Raw genomic sequence first — 21,439 nt, 5'->3', positions numbered from 1 at the left:
GATATATGCTGTATGATGAATAAAATTGTACGATGGATATAAATTATAATTAAGGGACGATCGCACAATGTCACACAAGCCTAATAACCTTAAGCGAACTTTACTCGTTTAGAGGGAGGGTGTCTGGCGTCAATGCGATTGCTGAATTTCAATCATTCTCGCACCTGTAACCAATTAAATTTCGACGGAAAATGTTCACGCCTTCAATGATAACAGCTTGTATTTACTACTGAGATGTTGATAAGTTGATAAAAACGTACTTCTTATGTGAGATGTAGCGCTGGGTTTCTGGTAGTATTTTAATGTGTTGACAATCATGTTTTTACATTACATCGCTCATAGTGGTGTGACCGCCATTGCTTTCACCATATTCTACATACATGAACCTTTGATGTCGCACTTGTGAACGTTCGTTTAGGGACCCGGATTGGGGAAGGAGTTTGACCTAAATAAACTATGTTTGTTTGTTTGTTTGTCTGTTTGTTTGTTTGTTGAGCTTGTAAGACATTGTACGATCGTCCCTAGGTTAAAACTAATCGTCTTCTCTTTTTCGCAAACATTTGATCAACATTGCTACATTTTGTTGTCTGATTCAACAAATACTTTGCTGACATTGCCACATCTTATCATTCGGTACGATAATCTTAGGCGCAAAAAAATGTTTGGTTCCTCTTAACCGACCCCACCTACTTTTTCACGCTGACCCTAATTTTTTTTTTACGTATTCGAGAAAGAAAAATAAAATCGCGAAAAGTGTGAAGTTTCGCAATTAATAGTGGATGCGGAAACTGACATCAACTTGAAAAGACAATATAAAACTGTTCTTCCAATCTGTAATGGCTGTACATCTGATGAGAAGCTTAAGAAACCATTAACAAAGAGACCGTATGGAAAACGGAAAAGATAACTACCTGAACTAGACACCCACATACGGAAAATAAATGTAAGAGAACCCCCACCATTCTGAAATTGAGCGTAATCGGAACCACACATTTTTTTTATTAGGCCTTATAGAATATAGAACATGGCTACATTTTTACCTCCCGTAAGGGTACGGGAGGTATTAAAAGGGGAATGTCTGTCTGTCTGTCTGTCTGTCTGTCTGTCTGTATGTATGTCTGACTGTCTGTCCGTGTGTGTGTGACTGTGTCATCATTTTCTAAAAATCGGCTGGCTCAATTGTAATGAAATTTGGAATATATAATCTTTAGGGTAATGGCTAGACCTGATTAGGTTTTGAGCCAGATCTGTTAATATTTAATTAGATAAATTAGCATATTAATGAAATCAACTAATTATGCAATATCTTAAGACTGCATACTTCAATTTCAATATAATTTAGTTTATATGTTAAACATAACAACATACATTTGTCTCATAAAATTCGTTGATGTACCTTACAGCATAATTTGCATAATTAATTATTTTTGGTAATTAGGCTATATCTTAAGAATGCATACTTCAATTTCAATATAATTCAGTACACACGTTAACCTTAACAATCGCATATGTCATGTAAAGCTTGTTGATGTACCTTTCAGTGTTAATGAATAATTTGCATAATTAATGATTCTTGGTAATTAGGCTATATCTTACGACTGCATACTTCAATTTCAATACAATTCAGTACATACATTAACCATAACACATTGTGTATGTCCTATATAGTTAGTTGATGTACCTTGCAGTGTTAGTGAATAATTTGCATAATTAATGATTTTCGGTAATTAGGCTATATCTTAAGACTGCATACTTCAATTTCAATACAATTTAGTACATATGTTAACCATAACAAAGCGGATATGTCCGATAACATTTTTGATATAGCTTACAGTTTTAATGAAAGATTTGCATAATTAATGATTTTAGGTAACTAGGTTGTATCTTAAAAATGCAAGCTTCAAATTTCGTATAATATGATACATATGTCAACCATAATAATACGCACCTGTCCTATGAAGTTTGTTGCTACAACTTTTACCTTTAATGAGTATTTTGAATAATGAACGATATTCAGTAATTAAGCAGTACCATACACTCTTACATACATTAACCTAAGAAAGCATGCTTGTCCAAAAACAAAGCCTGTTACCATTGTTTTTTTTTAATTTAATGAGTTATTTGCATAATTAGTGATTCCCTTACGGCAGGCATTCAGTTTAAATCTGGCTATGTCTGGTTTAAGACAAATAAAAATCGAACTAACATTATTACATTGTATTGTCTGTCTCAACAAACATCTTTCTAACATTGCCCAAACTTGTTTTCTGGTTAACAATGTTTCTAAAATTATTACATTCTATTGTCTGGCTAGACAACAATCTAAAATTATTACATTTTAACGTCTGGCTAGACAACGATCTTACTAAAATTAAACCTTTGTATCGTCTGGCAGGATAACAATCTTTAGTTACTAATCTTGCTACATTTTTATTGTCTGGCAAAATAACAATCTTACTGAAATTACTACATTATATCGTCTGGTTAGACAACAATCTTACTGAAATTATTACATTTTATAATCTGGATAGAATACAATCTTACTAAAATTACTACCTTTTATCGTCTGGCATTTAGTTGTTACATTTTAATTCATTGGCATGTCTGATAATCGTCTCTTTATTATGTATTTTATTTTACGAAGATCTGATAAAATAATGCTACGGTAGCTCACACACTCGCAAACAAACAAACAAACAAACAAACACACACACACACACACACACACACACACACACACACACACACGTCAATGTTGGTAAGTGTTTTCATGCCAGGCGACATATACAGTCACTGTTTCTGAAACGGAAATAAATAACTTTCAAGTAATATCTCTCGTGACTATCGTGTTATCTTAGAATGAACCAGTCACAGAGATGTCGAGCTTCTATCTCAGTATTTATATGAACATCTAAGTAATGATAGCGCAAAAATTAATCAACTAATTGGGATATCTTGGGAGTTCTTGCAGCGAAAGCTAATGAAGTATCTTGAATTAGATAATGTTTTCATGATTATAAGAAATTCCGTCATGCGATGAACTTTGTTTGATAATTGGCAATGAGATTTTGCTCACGAATAACACCAGGAAGGCCTACACTATCGAATTTCATTAGTCATGATGGAAAAGAAGTACTTAATGATGGTATGACTATACAATTTGCGAACAGTTCACTGGAATTAGCCGGATATCATGGACACCACTAATTAAAATTGGCGTCATTAAAAAATATGATCACGATTCCTTTTGAGTCCGCACACATATAGCGACAGCGTCTATTTGTTCAAATTCAGGCATCTCAGCTGGTGGTCAATAACCGGGAAAGCATCAGAAACTAGATTTGACGTGTAAAGATGAAAAAAAAATCCAATGAACTTACTTAACAAACAAGTAGGGAGAAACAGTTAGTATAGTATTTCTCACAAAAAGAATAAGTAATTTCCCGAATCTCACAAAACATGACCAGAACATCATAACCGTTGAAATACATTGAACGATAAAAGGAATTATTTTTTATTAATAATGCTTTAACGTTCATTGATGTGGATATGCGTGATACCCCCCTCCCCTCTTCCGCCCAAACTTAGCCGACATATTTCAAACTACATGATTACAAGTTAGGGACCGGACAGAATTTACGGCAGGGGGGGGGGGGCTGGGGAGAAATTATCTCTGACTTGTTTTTTTTCCTGGCCCTCCCCCCCATCCACTGTGACCAAAATTTCACAGCCCCCCCTTTCAAAAGTATAAAAATTTCATGCCCCCCCCAAAAAAAAAAGAAAAAAGAAAAAAAAAAGTGCACAATATCCTGCCCCCTACAATAACTAAAAAGAGTACAAATTTTTTTGTTACTGTAGCACAACTGTAATATTTCTTTTGGTACTACTATTATGTTACTATTTCAGCCCAAACAACTTAGTAGTTGTAGAGGAAGTTTTTTAGAAAACAAAACAAAATAAAACATTTTGACCATACATGTAATCATACACATGTGGTATAATCTTGTTTATTTCCCAACTAGACACCATATGTAGTCATCACTTAATACCAAGGCATTTGATGTGGTGGTTTTAACTGTCATTCACTGATACATACACAGAAACACAGACACAGAGTAAACACACATTCACATTCGTGATTTGTGAAAAACTGTAGTGGGGACATTTGTGGGGAGTATCTAAGGACATCACATCACCTACATAGTGTATTCAAATATCTATTTATACTCATAACACAATAACTATCTAATGTCAGACATTTGTGATGTCATGAAGTGCTAGCAAACTAAGGATTTTATGCACACTGAGGTCTGACAAATATAGCTTTCACATTCCTACACCAAATGCATTACCAATACACATGTAAATGTAAGACATTTGTGACTTCATGAAAGTGCAAAGAAATTCAGAATGTTGTGGAATACTTAGATGTAATGAATATGCTTTCAGTTCCAAAACCATACATATTTAAACCTATAGTGTCAGGCATTTGTGACTTCATGATGGGGACAGCAAATTCAGAATTGTATTCAATAAACTGTACAGTGATCAGATGAGTATATACGGCCAGAAGGCAACGACCAAAGTTAGTGCAAAGTCACTGATGAAAAAACACTTAACACCACGCAGACATCTAAATGCTTTACAATATTTAGTACAGATAGATCCATTTGATGATGCTGAGGAGGGAAATAGTTTAATTTCACTGGTTTTAGATAGAAAGAAAGACAAGTCTTGCCTCACATCTTCAGACTCTAGTGAGTCTGAGAGTGAAACTCAAGAATAGTGTCAAGGAAAGAAATAAAACACCTATCTAAATTAATCTGGCCAGACGTTTTTGTATTTACATTTTTCACCAAAAGGTCACTTTTTAATCACATAAATTACAGGTCCTATGCTATTATATTATATATACACAGAGTAAACACACATTCACATGCGTGATTTGTGAAAAACTGTAGTGGGGACATTTGTGGGGAGTATCTAAGGACATCACATCACCTACATAGTGTATTCAAATATCTATTTATGCTCATGACACAATAACTATCTAATGTCAGACATTTGTGATGTCATGAATATATATATATATATATATATATATATATATATATATATATATATATATATATATTATATATATATATATATATATATATATATAGAGAAGGACCTGTAATTTATGTGATATATATATATATATATATATATATATATATATATATATATATATATATATATATATATATATATATATATATATATATATATATATATACATATGTATCCTTGATGGTAATTACACACTGAACCTGTTTCCACAGTGCTAAAATGTATGTATGTATGTATGTATGTATACATATGTGTGTGTGTGTGTGTGTGTGAACAACTTGGAGTATATAAGAGTAATTCAGGGTGTATCAAATTAATCTTGAGTAGTGTTTTTATGCTTCACTAAATAGGTACATACAAACGTACACACTTCCATTTTAATACATAAATGAAAGTGTAGACATTCAATATTAAAGGCGATATCAAGTGCTATCTCATGCAATGCTAAATTTTCCAACATATTAATTTTTTTCAATGACAAAATATTTTGCGCCCCCCCCCTTTCAAACCATGAGAATTTTCATGGCCCCCCCTTCAAGCCTCCCATTTTTTTTCATGTCCCCCCCCCAATTTCTCCCCAGCCCCCCTGCCGTAAATTCTGTCCGGTCCCTTATATTAAGCCTGTGGTGGGTTACTACTTTTATCAGTTTCAATTAATTGTTTTTTCCGCTGTCGCGACCGGCTATCGTTCATATGTTATTGCTTTTTATTTTTCGATGCGATACAAAACAGAAAATGGCATTTCAACCTCTTGAAGATTGTCAAGCTCATCCTTGCTACTAACCATAGCAATATCAACGTAGTAACATTAAATTGTGGACGACTATAGATAAACCCAGGACTATGACAACATGTATCACATGTTTTTATCGATTCCGTTAGACGCCAATATTTGTAGAGCGAAGGAAGGGCGAAAAAATCAGCATAGTAGACAAAACTAGCGTACGCGATCCAATGCCATCACCCCCAACCCTTAAACAGGCAGACTTTGCTTCCGTACTTGCTCATGACACAGACTGATCATGAGAGAATACTATGGAAGACCGGTGAGAACAGCGACCTGCGAGTTGCACAACTGCGACCTGCGAGTTGGAAAACTGCGACCTGCGACCTAAGAGTTGCAAAACTTCCACCTGCGACTTGTCAGCCTCGATTTCTCATTTTCTCGAAATTCTAGAGATTAGGGTATTTATTGTCGATAAGGACGATTTGGCCAAGTGGAATATGCCATGCAGTTTCGTCCCGACACGGAGGGGCCTCGAAAAGCTATCTTTATACAATCCCATGAGCCAGCTATATTTACCGTACTGTTCGTACGTACTCACGAAGTAATCTGTGACCCGTGAGTGTGACCTGGCGTTGGGTCAACGCACCCTCTGTGGAATAATAATAATCTTATCAGTACACATGTATGTTTCGCTCTTGCAAGTGTTGTGGTCGAAAATATATAAAATGACTGTGTTATGCGTAATAGACTCAAAGTTACATTCGCCAATGCAATGAGTTGAATGATGCACACAGCCTCGGCACGGCACGGAATATACTTCCTGATCTTGAAGGCGCCCCTAAAATAACCCCAAAATATCCTAAAGTAAAATAGAACAATTAAGTCGCAGTTTTGCAACTGGCAGGCGCATGTCGCAGTTGTGCAATACGCTGATCGCAGGTCGCTGTCCTCACCGGCCTTCCATATACGGAGTTAATCAATCTAAATTAAAACCCTACTTAAACGGAGAGGAAAACGCTGTTCAAAAGATACGCCTAAATACCCAGGAGGGGAGCATACACAAAGTTTGTTGATTTCTTGATGGAAAGAATGTTGGAGTAGACGGAAACCTAAAAAAAAGTAGCCTTTGATGTTCCTTGACTGATGACAGGGCTGACTGATTATTTATATTGTGTTTCATGTCTCCATCCAATAATACATGCTAGTAACAGTATGCCAAAAACCAGACGTCTCTCTGAAATGATGAACTGGAAATGTGTACATGAGGCGAATGTAGAAACGAGTATATACAGTGCAATGCAGGTCACTGTTCACTCTCTATGTTTGATACGACACCCACAGAAACCAATATTTTTTTCTTTCTATAATTTAATAAACTTTACATTGTACCATTTGAGATAACAAGATCGCAATCACCATGGCTGATCAAAAAAGCTCTATATTGTTTTCGCAATTCAGTGTAGCAATTAGTCAGCAATATTTGATTGACAGGTACAATATTGATTGACTATACAATCTTTCAAAATTTAGTGATAAGAATATCGATTTTCTTTCGGACCTGGAGCACACTGACCTGGCGAGTGCGCCATGGCAAACATTACCAACCCCAGTCGATAGCATGACTAGTTGGTAAAATCTACGTAATATTTCGAATTTCCCGGAGGCGCTTTATTTGTCACATATAACTTTGATAAATTGAATATTTCATTATTTTGGTAAAAATAAATCCTATATCAGTCAGTATGTATTACGTATAAGGGAGCATTCAGTAATTACGACGGGGAACGGGGGGGGGGGGTTCAAGCCCTGTCCGTGGCATAAAATGTGACTCTCCCGCAACTTCCTAGCTCTTAAATATGGCCCTCAACCCGTTCAAATATTTCAAAGATATAACATGTTTAACACCGCTTCCCTGTGGTGTAGTCGTCAGAGCTCAATATTAGTTAGGATGTTCTGGGTTCGAATACCACTAGAGACAGGTAATTTTTTTGTAGTAAGATCCTACTAAATTGCTAGTTTGTATGATTAAATCAGCTTATCATATATGGCTCGGCTGAAAGCCAGAACTCCCAAAGACTAGATGAGCGCACAACTGACAACATTAGGACTGAGGTCAACATCTCCACTCTACCACATTATCACATATATCATGTCACGATGCCCCCCCCCTTTACTACTGTACACGTGAGACCACCTCCTCTCCTCACACCACAACTAACAGTTAATTAAGTGCATTTCGCTGGTTTGTTATGATATTACATTACAATGGTGGCAGTGGTTTGATGTGCAGTGGTGGCAGTAAGATTTGTAAACAGGTGGTAGCGGTGGAATCATGCCATATTAGATAAAACAAAATTAGTCGAAGTAAAATGTCTTAATTGCCATTTTCTAAATTATGGTTATCCCCGAGAACCGATTTGTAAAACGTGTCCCCCTATTCCCCCGGCCCTACCCACTTGAAATTACTGAAGGCTCCCTAACACGCTAAAAATAACCGCATTAACGATCTATATTTTATGTAAGTGTACATGGTAAAATGTGTCGGTTTACAATGTCTTTTATCCATGAGTTAGCGATACCACATTCTTCGGAAAAGAGTACAAAACCTACAACCAACAAATTTAAAATAACAACTTTTGGTCTCTTTCTACAAATGTTCAAACATATTGGTGCGTATTTGAATAAATAAAATTAAACCTGAGCGAAGTTTAGTACGCAAGTCTAAGGCTGCGGTCAGGGTTGCCTGGGCAGTAATGGGGTGGGGGGGGGTGACAACAATTGAGGGTTCAAAGGGAGGCCATGAAAATTATGATGGTCTGAAAGGGGACCGAAATATTTTTGTCATGATGTGAGCCATATTAAACCTCAGGAGCCGTCGTTTACCGAGTCAATTATTTTTTTTTTAAACAATTCTCGCAGCGAGAAATTGCAAGACCTATTTTCATTAGTGAGTTGGATGATAGCCCAGAATCCAGCTTGAAAGACAAAATCCAACTAGCTAAGTATTTCCAAGTATAGGTAAAAAGGCCCAATGTGAAACCTTTTTCGTAAAGCCCACAGCTATTTGACGTAAATAAATCTCCCATTGTTATGTATGGATGCTGATTCGAAGTTGATTTCCACTGTTAGTTTATGTAGTGTACCATAATGTACATCTCTGAGGTGGGGGGGGGGGGGGAGGGAGGTACTCTAGCAATCTATAGTTACATATTAAACTAGTGATGTGTAACCAGGAGGGGGAGGGCTGCAACAATTCGTGGGTTTATTGGGAGGGGAGAGGTCATGATTTTTTTGAGAGTGCGAGGGGATGGGGGGCTATGAAAAATGTTCTAACCAAAACAATGTGGTAAAATCTCACCCCAGCCTAATAACGCAACCAATGTTATTTTTTGATGCGAAATCTGACAGAATTCAGATGCATCAAATTCCGACCCCTACAATCGCTCGGTTCAAAATGTTTATCGTGCATTAATTGCAATATTTTAAAAAATTTAAGTCAATTGAAGCTCTTCTACAATCGTAGTTTTGATTTTTTTTTAAATATCTATCTCAAAATTGAGAAATTGTGCTTGAATTTATTAGACCAGTGTCATACCTTCTGCTACCATAATTTTCACGACTCAAAAATCAGTCAGAAATTTGGACGAAAATCACTCAATAATCGTTTAGGTGTATTAAATTGTGACATGGTATGTTTGGTTCACAAGAACGGTTTACTGAACTGCTCAGTACTCTTTTAATATTCATAAGCCTCGAAAAAAGGGGACACAACACGTAGCTAACAAAAGGTGGAAGCGCGCGCGCTGGGACGTAGTGAATTTCTTGCCACGTTTTTAAGTCCGAAGGGAATCAACCAATTTAAACAGACTGCAGCTAGATGCAGACATTCTGACGCCAATATTTTGATGTCTGCGTTTGATATCTGTACTGTGGCACATTAGTTCAGTTCATTTTAGACAAAATACAACAAGAAATTGTAATTTTTCGATCTCCAGTACCGTGGCCTGCGGGGGCAGCTGCCTCCTTGCGATTTTTGGTAAAAATGAAACTTTTCTAATACATAGCGGTGTCATTAAAATCGTTATTGATGATTCCTAGTACGCCCGCTTTGAATTGAAGGTTCACTAAAGTCAAAAGTGAGTGTACTTACACTGACTCCTCGCTATTATGTTTCTCTAAGGCCAAAAAAAAGGTTTTGTTTCCCGTCCTAAGGTAATTTCAAAAATGATGCGGTGATGCGGGTTGGGTTTTTTTTTCTGTTTTTTTTTCATTTGTTATTGGGGGGGGGGGGGGTATTCCCAAGAACGCTGGCAAACTGTTCTCCCAAGGACTGGTACTACTTTTGCCATCCCAAGTTACGATCTTGCAACCACCTGATAATGGCATTGTAGAGTTCAAAACGTCTGTTTGGGCGATCCAAATTATGAAATTTAGGCCACACTTTTGAATGTCTTTGAGTCATCAGAACATGGAAGGCATCTTTAACAGGTTGCTGTGACACTTTTTTATAGTCTTCGATCAAAACGATCTTTAAGTACTTGCCAAATTCCACTATGTCTTCCAGTTTTGCTTGTAGGGGGACACTCTGGAAATTTCCGTCATATACACGTGACACCAAAGCCTCAATACGGCATAGTTCGTACTGTTCGGGTAGAATAAATCGATCCCCAGAACTTAGAATACCTTTACATAAGTCCTCGTACAATATGCATACCTTGGTGGAACTTTCAACATCGACAAGTCCAAATGGACGCAAGATTTTGCTGCCAACGGACACTTGAATGGACAAAAGCATAGCGATACAAAAATAAAACATCCCCCTCACTGATCTACCACAGGAAACTGACAACGTACGAAGTATTTCAACTGTAAACAAAAATTCAGTGATTGTAATACTATATATTTACGGTAGTTAAAGAATTCTTGTTTAGATGTACCTCTATGCATTTCGTCTTCTTTACATGTTAGTTACATTCGAACGTGTTTCCCGGGTAGTGTTCATGTTTATCTCGGCGAACGCGTACCGTACGCGTTCTCTGCAGTTCGCTTAACTCCTCGAACCTAAGCGCACATATCACACTAGTACACATGAATGATGATATAGACAAGGTGGGAAAGCTTGAGAGGACGTAATCGAAAAACACTACCCAATAAAAGAAAGAAATCCTCGCTTCAGTTTGTTCATGAGTAAAATGCATGATTAAACAAAGCCTTATCTATGCATATAAAATTGTAGCGTTGCGTTGTCGGGTTTTCTCTTTTAATGATGTTTGAAGGATATTGTTAGTCACTTCCGCATTTCAAGCTTTCCTTCCTTGTCTATTTCTACACATACGTCGCAAAAGTAGTCATGAAGTATTGTACGATTCATAGAAATATTTGCCACAGTTGTGTTATATGAACTCAGAAAGGGGAAATTTAAGAAATAATTTCTAAAAAACGTTGTCCTTATCGTGAAAATTTCGGTCGCTTCGCATAGCGTTGCGTATACTATAAACTGTCTGTGTGTCCGCTAGACGTTCTGTCTCACGAGCTTCTACAACACATGTAGAGAACGCGTTCATCCTTATAACATGTATGTACGCGTCTACATGATCGCTATGTTCCAACGTATTCAGACGAAATGTATAGAGGTACCATCAAATTACCAGTACTTTAATTACCCTTTAAATATACTAATACAATCACTGATTTTTTTTACGGTTGAAACATTTAGAACGTTGTCAGCTGCCTGTGGATCTACAGTAGTCAAATGAATTTTCACAAATCGCCAATGACGTCTGAAACAATAAAGGGGAAACAATAAAAACGTACGATGCGCATGGTTTGGAATGACGCGCGCGAGGACGGGAAACAAAACCTTTTTTTTTCTTGGCCTAATGTACGCTGGCTTATATTTAAATAAAAAAGTGTCTAGTTAAAAATTGTTACTTTGTTCGGGAGAAGGGCGCACATGCACTTTGCATTTTCGTAAGTAATAGTACTCTTGAAAGTCTCCTTCATTTGAAGACAGCAAGTTGCAATAATGTCAGCAACTGAAACGTCAAAAAAACCGTCGTGTTCGTCAGTCTTTTGACATTTGTCAGGAAACAGGCAGGGTAAGTATATTATGTATCATGTGAAAGGAAAACGTCAGTCAACGTGACGTCGCCGCCTACATGCAGTGACTCCGATCCAAAGGTGCGCTCGATCCCCTTTGTCTTGTTCCTTAGGTCAGAAAAAGTAAAGAAAAGTAATTTAAAAAAAACCTGTTCAACTGCCCGACATCCCATAGTTTGGCATTTCATTTTTTCTGTGATGGGCAATATATCCTCACGCGGGCTTCGCATGTCAGTGAATTGCACACTTTCTTTAAAAGTGAGGGGATTTCTTTAAATTATCTGAATAATACATCTAACAATATACATTTTAGTTAAGTCCAAATTGAATAATATCTTATAAAGTGGTTTATCTGCCTCTGGTAACGCATACAAGAGTGAGATTAAACTAATCTGTTGCATATCCAACTTTCGCTAAAAGAAATTTAAACTAATTAAATTCACGACCATGGGAAGGGGCTGAGCAGTCATTGATCCATCAATAGACTGAAAGTCTTGAAATGTTTTGCCGTTTTATTCGGAATTTGCTTTCGGAAAAAATTAAACTTCAGGAGAAGTCAATTAACAATCAAGTGCACATCTGCAAGATTTCTGTCAGCTTTGCCACAACAAAATACACTTTATGGCCAGATAATATTGTGCTACATAGTATAATTGTACGTCTCAATTCTTGTATTTTAATATCATATTCAAACACTGTAAGACCTTAAGTTATGTCTATGGTTTGATATGTTTTGCCTGTAAATGACCTCCTATATTGTGTGTGTTATTAAATATCATATTTGGAGATATCTCCTTCCAATCAGTTGCAATGACAGTGATAATTTTCTTTCTCACAAAACAATATGAAAGATGGTTGGCTAAATACCTCCCTGTTTACGTATAGGTTAGACTTCATATTGAGAATCTCCTTATGCATGTGAAATCCACATTTAGACTAATTCTTTGTAAAGTTATCTCGTTTAGAATGTTACGTTATTGTAGATGGTTATCGTTGTTATTGTAATTCATCATCGTACTATATATATATATATATATATATATATATATATATATATATATATATATATATATATATATATATATATATATATATATATATATATATATATATATATATATATTTGTATACTAGTATCTCCACTGTAGTGTAGGTGACAGAAGGGGTTGCTAAAATAATTAGGAGCCTCATTAGTTTGATCGATATTATTTGAGAGGAGCGGTTGAGAGGAGACACAAAATTTGTTTAACCGTACATTGTGTACATTTCCTAACTGTAGAACTGATGGAAGTCGATTGCTATGCCGACAAACTGCAAGATATAAAATCAAAATGACTGAAATAAGGTCTATATAAACTAAACCTGAAATGTTTTACTTTCCGTATATATGGTTTGTTTTGACATCCTTGTAAAGTATTATGAAAAAAAATTGACCTACCTATCCATAGGTTACCCGTTAAACAGCTTTTTTAAAAGTTTTTTTTTTTGGCCTCATATACTAAAACATTCACTGATAAAACGACAGATCTATCTATTTTTGGAATATTTGGTGGCCCTGAAAGGGCCGTTTGTGTGTGATCACAATATCACTCTGAATCGTCAGCATCGTCATCATTTTTGTTTACTTGAATGTTTCTGCAGCTATTTTCAAAAGATACGACATTGCATATGATACATAATTCCGTACGCTAACATGAATATAATGTAAATTGCATGCTAATTTATGTAAATTAGCCACCTTTCCAAATTTTAAATACATGATTGCGCCAAGACAAAGTACTGCCCCCTTGGCAATTTGGTCAGGCTACGGCCCTCATCTTGCTATCTGATGAAAGTGTAGCATGTGCACTTTCATTTCAATTTCCAGGTCTGCGTCACCATATATCAAACAGAGATACAGTGATCTGCAGCGTGCTGTATACAAAGTGCACTACGTTTGACGGCCAAAACCTATGAAATTTGAGACAGTTATAACGGAACAGAGAAGAACAAATTTATAAAGTATACTCTATTGTTATGACTTTTTTTTAATGTTATGGTGTGCTCCAAGTCTTAACTCAGAAATTTAGGCCGGAAAATTGTGTGGTTCCGGTTACGCTCAATTTTAGAATAGGTGGGATGGGTTAGGTAGATTTTTTAAATTTTATTTGTTTAGTTATTATATTTTTTCTATGTGAGTGTCTAGTTCAGGTTTTCTATTGTTTTCCAAATGGTCTCTGTGCTTGCTATTTCTTCTTATAAGGTATAAAGCCATTAAAGATTGGAAGAATAGTTTTAGATTTGTTTTCTCGAATATGTAAAAAAAAAAAAAATAGGATCGGCAGTGAAAAGCTAGGTGGGGTCGGGTAACAGGAACCAAACAATTATCTTTAGGCCTTAAACAACTTATTGCACCTGTTTCACAATCTACAATCACCAGTTGTTGTTGTTGTTGTTGTTGTTGGCTACAAGACAAATATATGACTTCATGATTATGACAAAAAAACAAACCAACATTTTCCGGTTTCCTTTACATAACTTAATAGAATAATCAATGTGGAATATGGAATTGCGACCGAAAATGGATACACTCAGGCGAAAGTCTATACTATTAAAAAAACACTTTTGTGTAGTTAGTGAATCGATGGCACTCGAAATTATACACTTGATGAGTTTTTTTCTACTTACCCTTTATGTCGATAACATTACAAATGAAAGAAAAATCATGATAGAAACAATAAAAATGTAGATCGTACACGTTATCCCATCAAATAACTCTTTTTCACTGCCATTGCGTCTTGATTATTCTAACTTTCTCTAGACAAAAACGCTCTTTAAAACAGTGATAATTTTGCTGATGGACGTTTAATAAAGCAAAGCTGATTTTTCTAGATTCTACCTTGAGTCAAATAATGGAATTCTGTAGCTTCCAGCGTGATATATTTTACTTTGAATAGTTGAGGGACAATTATCTGCAGTGTCAATATTCATTTTAATTGACCCTTCTAGCGTAAAGTTAAACCCGGATATTGTAGCATTTTACAAACTAAAGTCGAATACTGTTCGAACAAATATTGCAGTTTCACATGCAATAGTGAAAACGGATAATGCCTTTAGGGAATATGATAATACATTAATATAAATTATTCATAATTGGAAATCTAGTCAACGCTTTGAAGGATTGACATTCAGCTCATCAAATGTCTGGTAACGAAATTAAGTTTTACAATGAGAACGACGTGTTTGTCTAAGTCTTGCAGTAAACCTTGCGAAACAGGTAAAACGAAGTCAATTGCACTGTGGCACTCTTAAAGAGGTAAGCTACTGCACGACATAAAGATGTTTCCGTAAACTTTGGGTTGTGCACGGTAATATGACGATTTCATATCACTTGCATTATCGGTTTATATTCTTACCATGACATATTTACGTGGTTTCTTTTAACTTATCCAACGACACTACACCAATTTCAACAATTGTAAACGTCTTGGCTTATACCTGGCAATAACGAGTTGAAACGTGTTCCTCATTCATTGTTCAATGAAATATCTTGCCATATAGACATTGTAGTCATCTAACATGCATAAGAATATATTCATTATTTATTTATTTATTTATTTATTTATTTATTGTATTATTTATCTATCTATCTATCTATCTATCTATCTATCTATCTATCTATCTATCTATCTATCTATCTATCTATCTATCTATATATATATCTCTCCCCCTCTCTCTCTCTCTCTCTCTCTCTCTCTCTCTCTCTCTCTCTCTCTCTCTCTCTCTCTCTCTCTCTCTTATATATATTATACATGTATTGTGTAATTTAACATATAATTGTATTCAAGACATAATTCTGTCGTCAAACACACCCTGTGCAGTTTGTTTTTCCTTAAAGGTGGCTGATTGTACTTTTTGCACGTCACGCGATCTACATTATAACAAGCGATCCGTGGCAAAACAAGAACGAGCTAAGCGCACTAATTAGTTGATTGCGTCCTACTTTTCAGGTCCTCTTCATTGTATTAGCAAGGCAGTTTTCAATGGCCAATACATTTAAAATAAGAAAGCAAACGACTAGTATGAAAGTACCCTTGAGTGGTAAGCCAACCATATCGACATTTTAACGAATCTATTTGGTAGATTTTTGCCTGTTTTAGAACAAATAATAATTAAATGAAGTAACCTCCAAGACTCCTACATTCTATGATCATTAATTTTACTTTGAAAGGGTATCGGATCAAATAACATTTGAATAATTGTATTTGAGCTTGGATGAATGATTACGTCGACAAGTGCTGCCATCCTTATCCTGTTCATGTTGAGTACGCGTTCATTATCCTTAAGACGTCAACATTACCGAACGAATACTACTTGAAAAGACAGTGGATAACCTGTCTCATATCTTCATTCAACACTACCGGAGAGCCACTTTTCCATTATTGGTTCTTTACTGCCATAATTCAATATTTGGAACATCAGTGTAACTAATTGAAGTGTAAAAGACAGGCCACGGACATTTGATAAATGGTCTGTCAATGTCCTGCTTAAAAACTGATGTTTTCGAATACCTGCCTTTCTGCGTAATATTATTGGGTTATCCTTTCTTTGCTTTTACATTTGCTTGCGATGCAGAATGTCGCCCTCTTGAGACGAAATGACTATCTACGACTCTCTTTTTTTTTATTTACATCATGGTTATCACTATTTAGCTGTGTCAAAACTACAATATTGGTACCATTGATAGCGAGAGGTGTGTTCTGTGACTGAAAACCCTTGCCCACCGTTGCCTCAATACGCCACACCTTTCTTTGCAATATATATATATATATATATATATATATATATATATATATATATATATATATATATATATATATATATATATATATATATAATTGATACGGATGGAATTGAAATCCACCAATCGAAGAGAGGCAAGAAAAAAAGTCGGAAGTCTTGCTAGCCTGAAATATTCTATTCATTCCAAAACTCCGAAATTAACTTAGTTGTACCTTCGTTAATTTTAAATCGTATTTTTTAAAGATAGGCTGAAAGTTCCAGCCGTTGGTCCGCTTATATAACCACTCGGTCGATAACTTAGAGAGTGCCATAAGTGGAAGGAACGACTGGATGGATATATGTCAGGCTATTTGAAAGATAGGTGGGTTTCTGCTTTGAAAATTTCCACGCGATACAATATGTCGCCCTCTTGAGACCAAACTAACTTTACAGACTACAACATCTTTGACTTTGTAAAAGCGAGATGCGTGTCATGTGAGTGAAAATCATTACCCACCGGTGCCTAAACAAGGTAGCATTTCGGTGCCACGACTTTCTTGAAAATCCATCAATTCAAAAGAAGTTGTGTAATTGAACATGTCGAAGGGCATATATGATACCACAGCTTATAGAGGGGGTATCGATTACGTTTACACGTCTTTGAGTACGTCCCCAGAATCTCAACTTTTCTAGAACTAAGTATTTAATATATGTAAAAAGTTTTTCCAGCCCGTCCACTCTCATGAATATTATGTCGGTCCAATTGATGTTGTTTGTTAATGTTGGTTTTATGAGTAAGGGGTCTTTCTTATGTAGTCGCGAAAGCATATTGATATCAATATACATATAATGTAAAGTAAGATATTAAACAATTTAATATACAGTTTCATTATATATCCAGATATTGTGCGTTAATCCATTAGATAAATAGGAATGTCAAATCAATCAAACAATCAACAAAACAACCAACTGACCAACCGACCAACTCATTCAATCAATTCGAAAGCTTGCCAATTTTCTGCGTATTCACATGTGTACAGTTACTCTTGTCATATACGTGCTACGATCATCTCCACCGTATAAACCGTATAATCAACATTGGGGCATTGATAAACATGAATACGTTATCACATCCTCACGTCACTTACTGTCTGTGATGGATTACTACTGACTTATGCTGTTCACAATTTCCCCATCATGATATTTAGCTTGATTTTTGGTATAATTTGTCCCCTTGACTATATGTGGAAAGTGAGATCTTGAGTTCGTAGAAAACGACAACACGTGTGCATTGTATAGTAACTAGACTAGTACTAGTACAGTCGATCGCGACTGCAAGCTATTGTTAACATTTCATTCAGGTTTCAACTGTGGATTAATTGGTTTGATGTATAGATGTATTCCATTCTTAACTTTTAAAGTTACTTTAACGGGACCGCTGATAGTCTTCATCTCATCGACGCTCAGAATAAATTGATTTATTGTCATGGCAACGGCAACTTTTAATTTATTCATGGCAAACGTCTGTCCCATACAGTTCCTATGAAATAAAGAAAGGTTTAACACATTTAACACTGAATTGCTATTCTTGCATAGTGCAGTAAAAACAAGCTTCTAACGAAAACATTACATATGCACTGGACGATTTTAATGGCTATATTTTTTTATTTTTTTTTTTAACTGATAATCAACATTTCAACTTGACCACTTCTACATCCAACTGTGCAGGGCACCTATGTATGTTTTTCTTTTACATTAGAAGTTGTCTGAGTGTGTGTAAAACATTGTCATATTACATGTCACTGAGTGAAACACCAACCCAACATCATTTTAGCTGTAATAATTGCGGGTTGCTAACTTCGTATTTGTACTGCATTTTACATGGTATAATTTTGCTTACAACACAATTTGTATTTTTTCTCACTCTGTGCAAACTTTAAAGCTGCAATTTGACGTTGCACGGTAACAAATATGACGACATTGGCCTATTCTATAATGACGTCGAGGTTTTTTTATGCTATTTTAGTACACGGATTGAAAGAAAGGAAAACAATGCACATAATTAATAAAGGGGAATTATTTACCTTGGTCCAGCTGCGAAAGGAATGAATGCATGGGAAGGTCTGTCTTTGGAATTTTCTGACGAAAACCTTCCAGGATCATAGATTTCAGGATTTGTCCAGACGTTTGCATTGCGATGACAGGCAAAGGTATTGATAGCGACAATGTGATCTGAAAGCAAAAAAAAATAGTTTAACAACTTACACATATGTAAACATTAACAAATTACAAAGATATTAAATAAGGCATGGTCAAATATAATATACACCCTGCAATAAGAACTCGAAAATATTGCTTTGGGTTGACGCAAATATTATATATCTTCCTGCAGATCTAGAGACCAGTAATTCCATGCCTCGACGGTAGCAAAACTACTAATATATAATATCACAAACACACTGTTGTCTAAGTACGAAGTTTCAGGGTAGGGTGACTTTTGACCGTGACTTGGCCAAGACATTCACTAAAATCATTTCGTATCAACCCGTCTTGACAGTCTCACAAATGCAGTGTTTTAGTTTTGCCACTAGGAGCGCTGTTCATAAGCTGCCTCTGAACTATAAATTCAGCACCATGGCCTCATTTTAACAGTTGTCAATTACAGTGTTTCCTGACAAAAAAAAGATGGCGGAATTTTCAACCAATTCACCAATCTTCGATAGCTTTACTTCAAATTGGACAATTTTATTTTTTTTAAATAACAACAAGGAGAGGCTGACCAGAATACGGTGTACGATAATTAATCAAACTCTACAATTAGGTACTGTTATATATGCTGTGATGGTATTAATATAATTTTCATTTGAATATTCAAATCAGGATTTACCAACCTGCCGGCACACACTTTCCATCAGGTAAGAGTAACGGTTTCGTCAATTTCCTGGCAATAATTGGCACTGGGGGTTGAAGACGTAAGGTTTCCTTAATACACATAGTGATGTAGGGCAGCTTAGCCATATCATTCCTGATAACCAGTGATGTAGGAAAGATGGAAATAAAAGAACAAACGAAACGAAACTACTAAATCACGTACGCCTTGTCAAGAACTCCGGTACGCGATGTGTTGCCACATTCTTAACAGGTACTTCCTGAATCAATAAAATATTGATAGTTTTTAAATAAAGTCTGTATACCCCACTCCTGCGTTTTTGAACTCTATATTGTTTATTTCTCTGGACAAAAATAAACAGTTTGTTTAACTACAGAACAGATGCAGCAAATAATGCAGTCAATAGTCGAAATTCTGAATATATGGATTCTTTCTTAATTTGAGCCCGCCCGACATGTAAAGTTGTTACAGCATCACCAAGAGTAGTTTAGGCAGGATAAGAAAGGTATAAACTAAAATTAATATTATGACGTGGAATAGATTACAGAAAGTTGTTAATTTTTTTTAAGGTGCCTGTAAATGGGACGCGTTCCCATTAGTCGTACATTAAATAAATTAAATAAATAAAATAAATAAGTACTGATGAGGACGAATTTGATGATGCAATATAAAGACAGGCGTCAATCACAATACATAATCTTGATATCTTCAGATAATTTAAATAAAAAGTGCTTTTTAAATCTGTTTAACCTTTATAGGTGGTTTCAGTTTGAGGCTGCCTTAGTTTGTCACACCACCACCCCCTCTCCGCTCTAATAATAATAATCTTTCAATAACATCTCCATATTTATTAGTCATCTCACCATTCTAGTATCTTCTTATCTTTACTGTCCATCACTCCATTAATCTCTTCTCTACACTTCAGTTGATGTTCAGGATGTTTTGCTAAGTGATAAAGGCACCATGCGAGTCCACTGGCAGTTGTGTCGTGTCCGGCAAACATAAATGTGTTAACTTCATCTCGGATCTCACCATCTGTTAGACCGTTGCCATCTTCATCCTGTGTTAACGACACATAATTACAATGCAAACTACTTGTGAAGTTCGAAATGATTAAACTCATTATGCTATAAGCTTCCAGTGTGATGAAGTGAATGTGTTGCTATATGTAGGCTTCTACTGCTAAAATGATGAATAGTGTAAATATAAGGTAATGTACAAAAAATATGTTGCTTCCGATAATATGACTTTAGAAAATGTTTAAACGATTTTTTTTAAAAGGTGACCACAGATGAGGTTAGGGCATCAGAGTGTACTCGGAAATAACTAAATTGTTACCATTTTATCATTTTGCATGCAAAATAAATGTTTAGGGGAGGGGGTTGAACTAAGGTAGGTCCAGTTATCGGAAAAAAACTCTGTCCAATTATCCCCTCAATGTCCGATTCAAAGAACAATGTCAATGTACTTGAGACCTCTGCAACAAGCCCAACCACAATGTGGCGTTGGACAACACCGATGTTCTAGCCAAAAAAAAAACTGACCTGGTTAAAACATAGACCGTATATGATTCAGGTTGCAGGTTCGAGTCCCGTCGCTGCCTGCTGTTTGTTTCTGAGTGGCTAAAGTCCTTGGGCAAGATTTGAACCACGACTGTGCCTCAGTCAACCCAGCTGTATAACTGGGGACCTGGTAGGATGTAGGTTGCAATGTGAAGGCTTTAATCCTATGCGCTTAAATGGCTGCAATGGATTGTATGCTCCCCGGGGAGTTGAGGAAGACTAAAGGGCCGTTGTGCCATTCTGATCCGAGCCAGGGGTAATAATTGTAAAGCGCTTTGAGCACGGAGT

General features: G+C 35.9%; 1 protein-coding gene across 1 annotated transcript in view; it reads right to left on the bottom strand.

Annotated features, from left to right (window-relative positions):
- Positions 1 to 18,052: 18,052 nt before the first annotated feature.
- The window catches only part of LOC144444350 (cytochrome P450 4F4-like), a 7,343-nt gene continuing 3,956 nt past the window's right edge, over positions 18,053 to 21,439 (bottom strand). The window contains exons 6-9 of the mRNA XM_078133764.1: positions 20,453 to 20,649; positions 19,591 to 19,724; positions 18,784 to 18,931; positions 18,053 to 18,239 (exon numbers count right to left, since the gene is read on the bottom strand). Of these exons, the coding sequence (XP_077989890.1) occupies positions 18,053 to 18,239; positions 18,784 to 18,931; positions 19,591 to 19,724; positions 20,453 to 20,649 (666 nt within the window). The remainder of the gene's footprint in view (positions 18,240 to 18,783; positions 18,932 to 19,590; positions 19,725 to 20,452; positions 20,650 to 21,439) is intronic.

Source organism: Glandiceps talaboti, chromosome 13 (genome assembly GCF_964340395.1).
Source record: "Glandiceps talaboti chromosome 13, keGlaTala1.1, whole genome shotgun sequence".
NCBI classification, from domain to species: domain Eukaryota; kingdom Metazoa; phylum Hemichordata; class Enteropneusta; family Spengelidae; genus Glandiceps; species Glandiceps talaboti.
The sequence above is the reverse complement of the archived record's forward strand: the minus strand, read 5'-3'. Positions and strand labels throughout refer to the sequence as shown.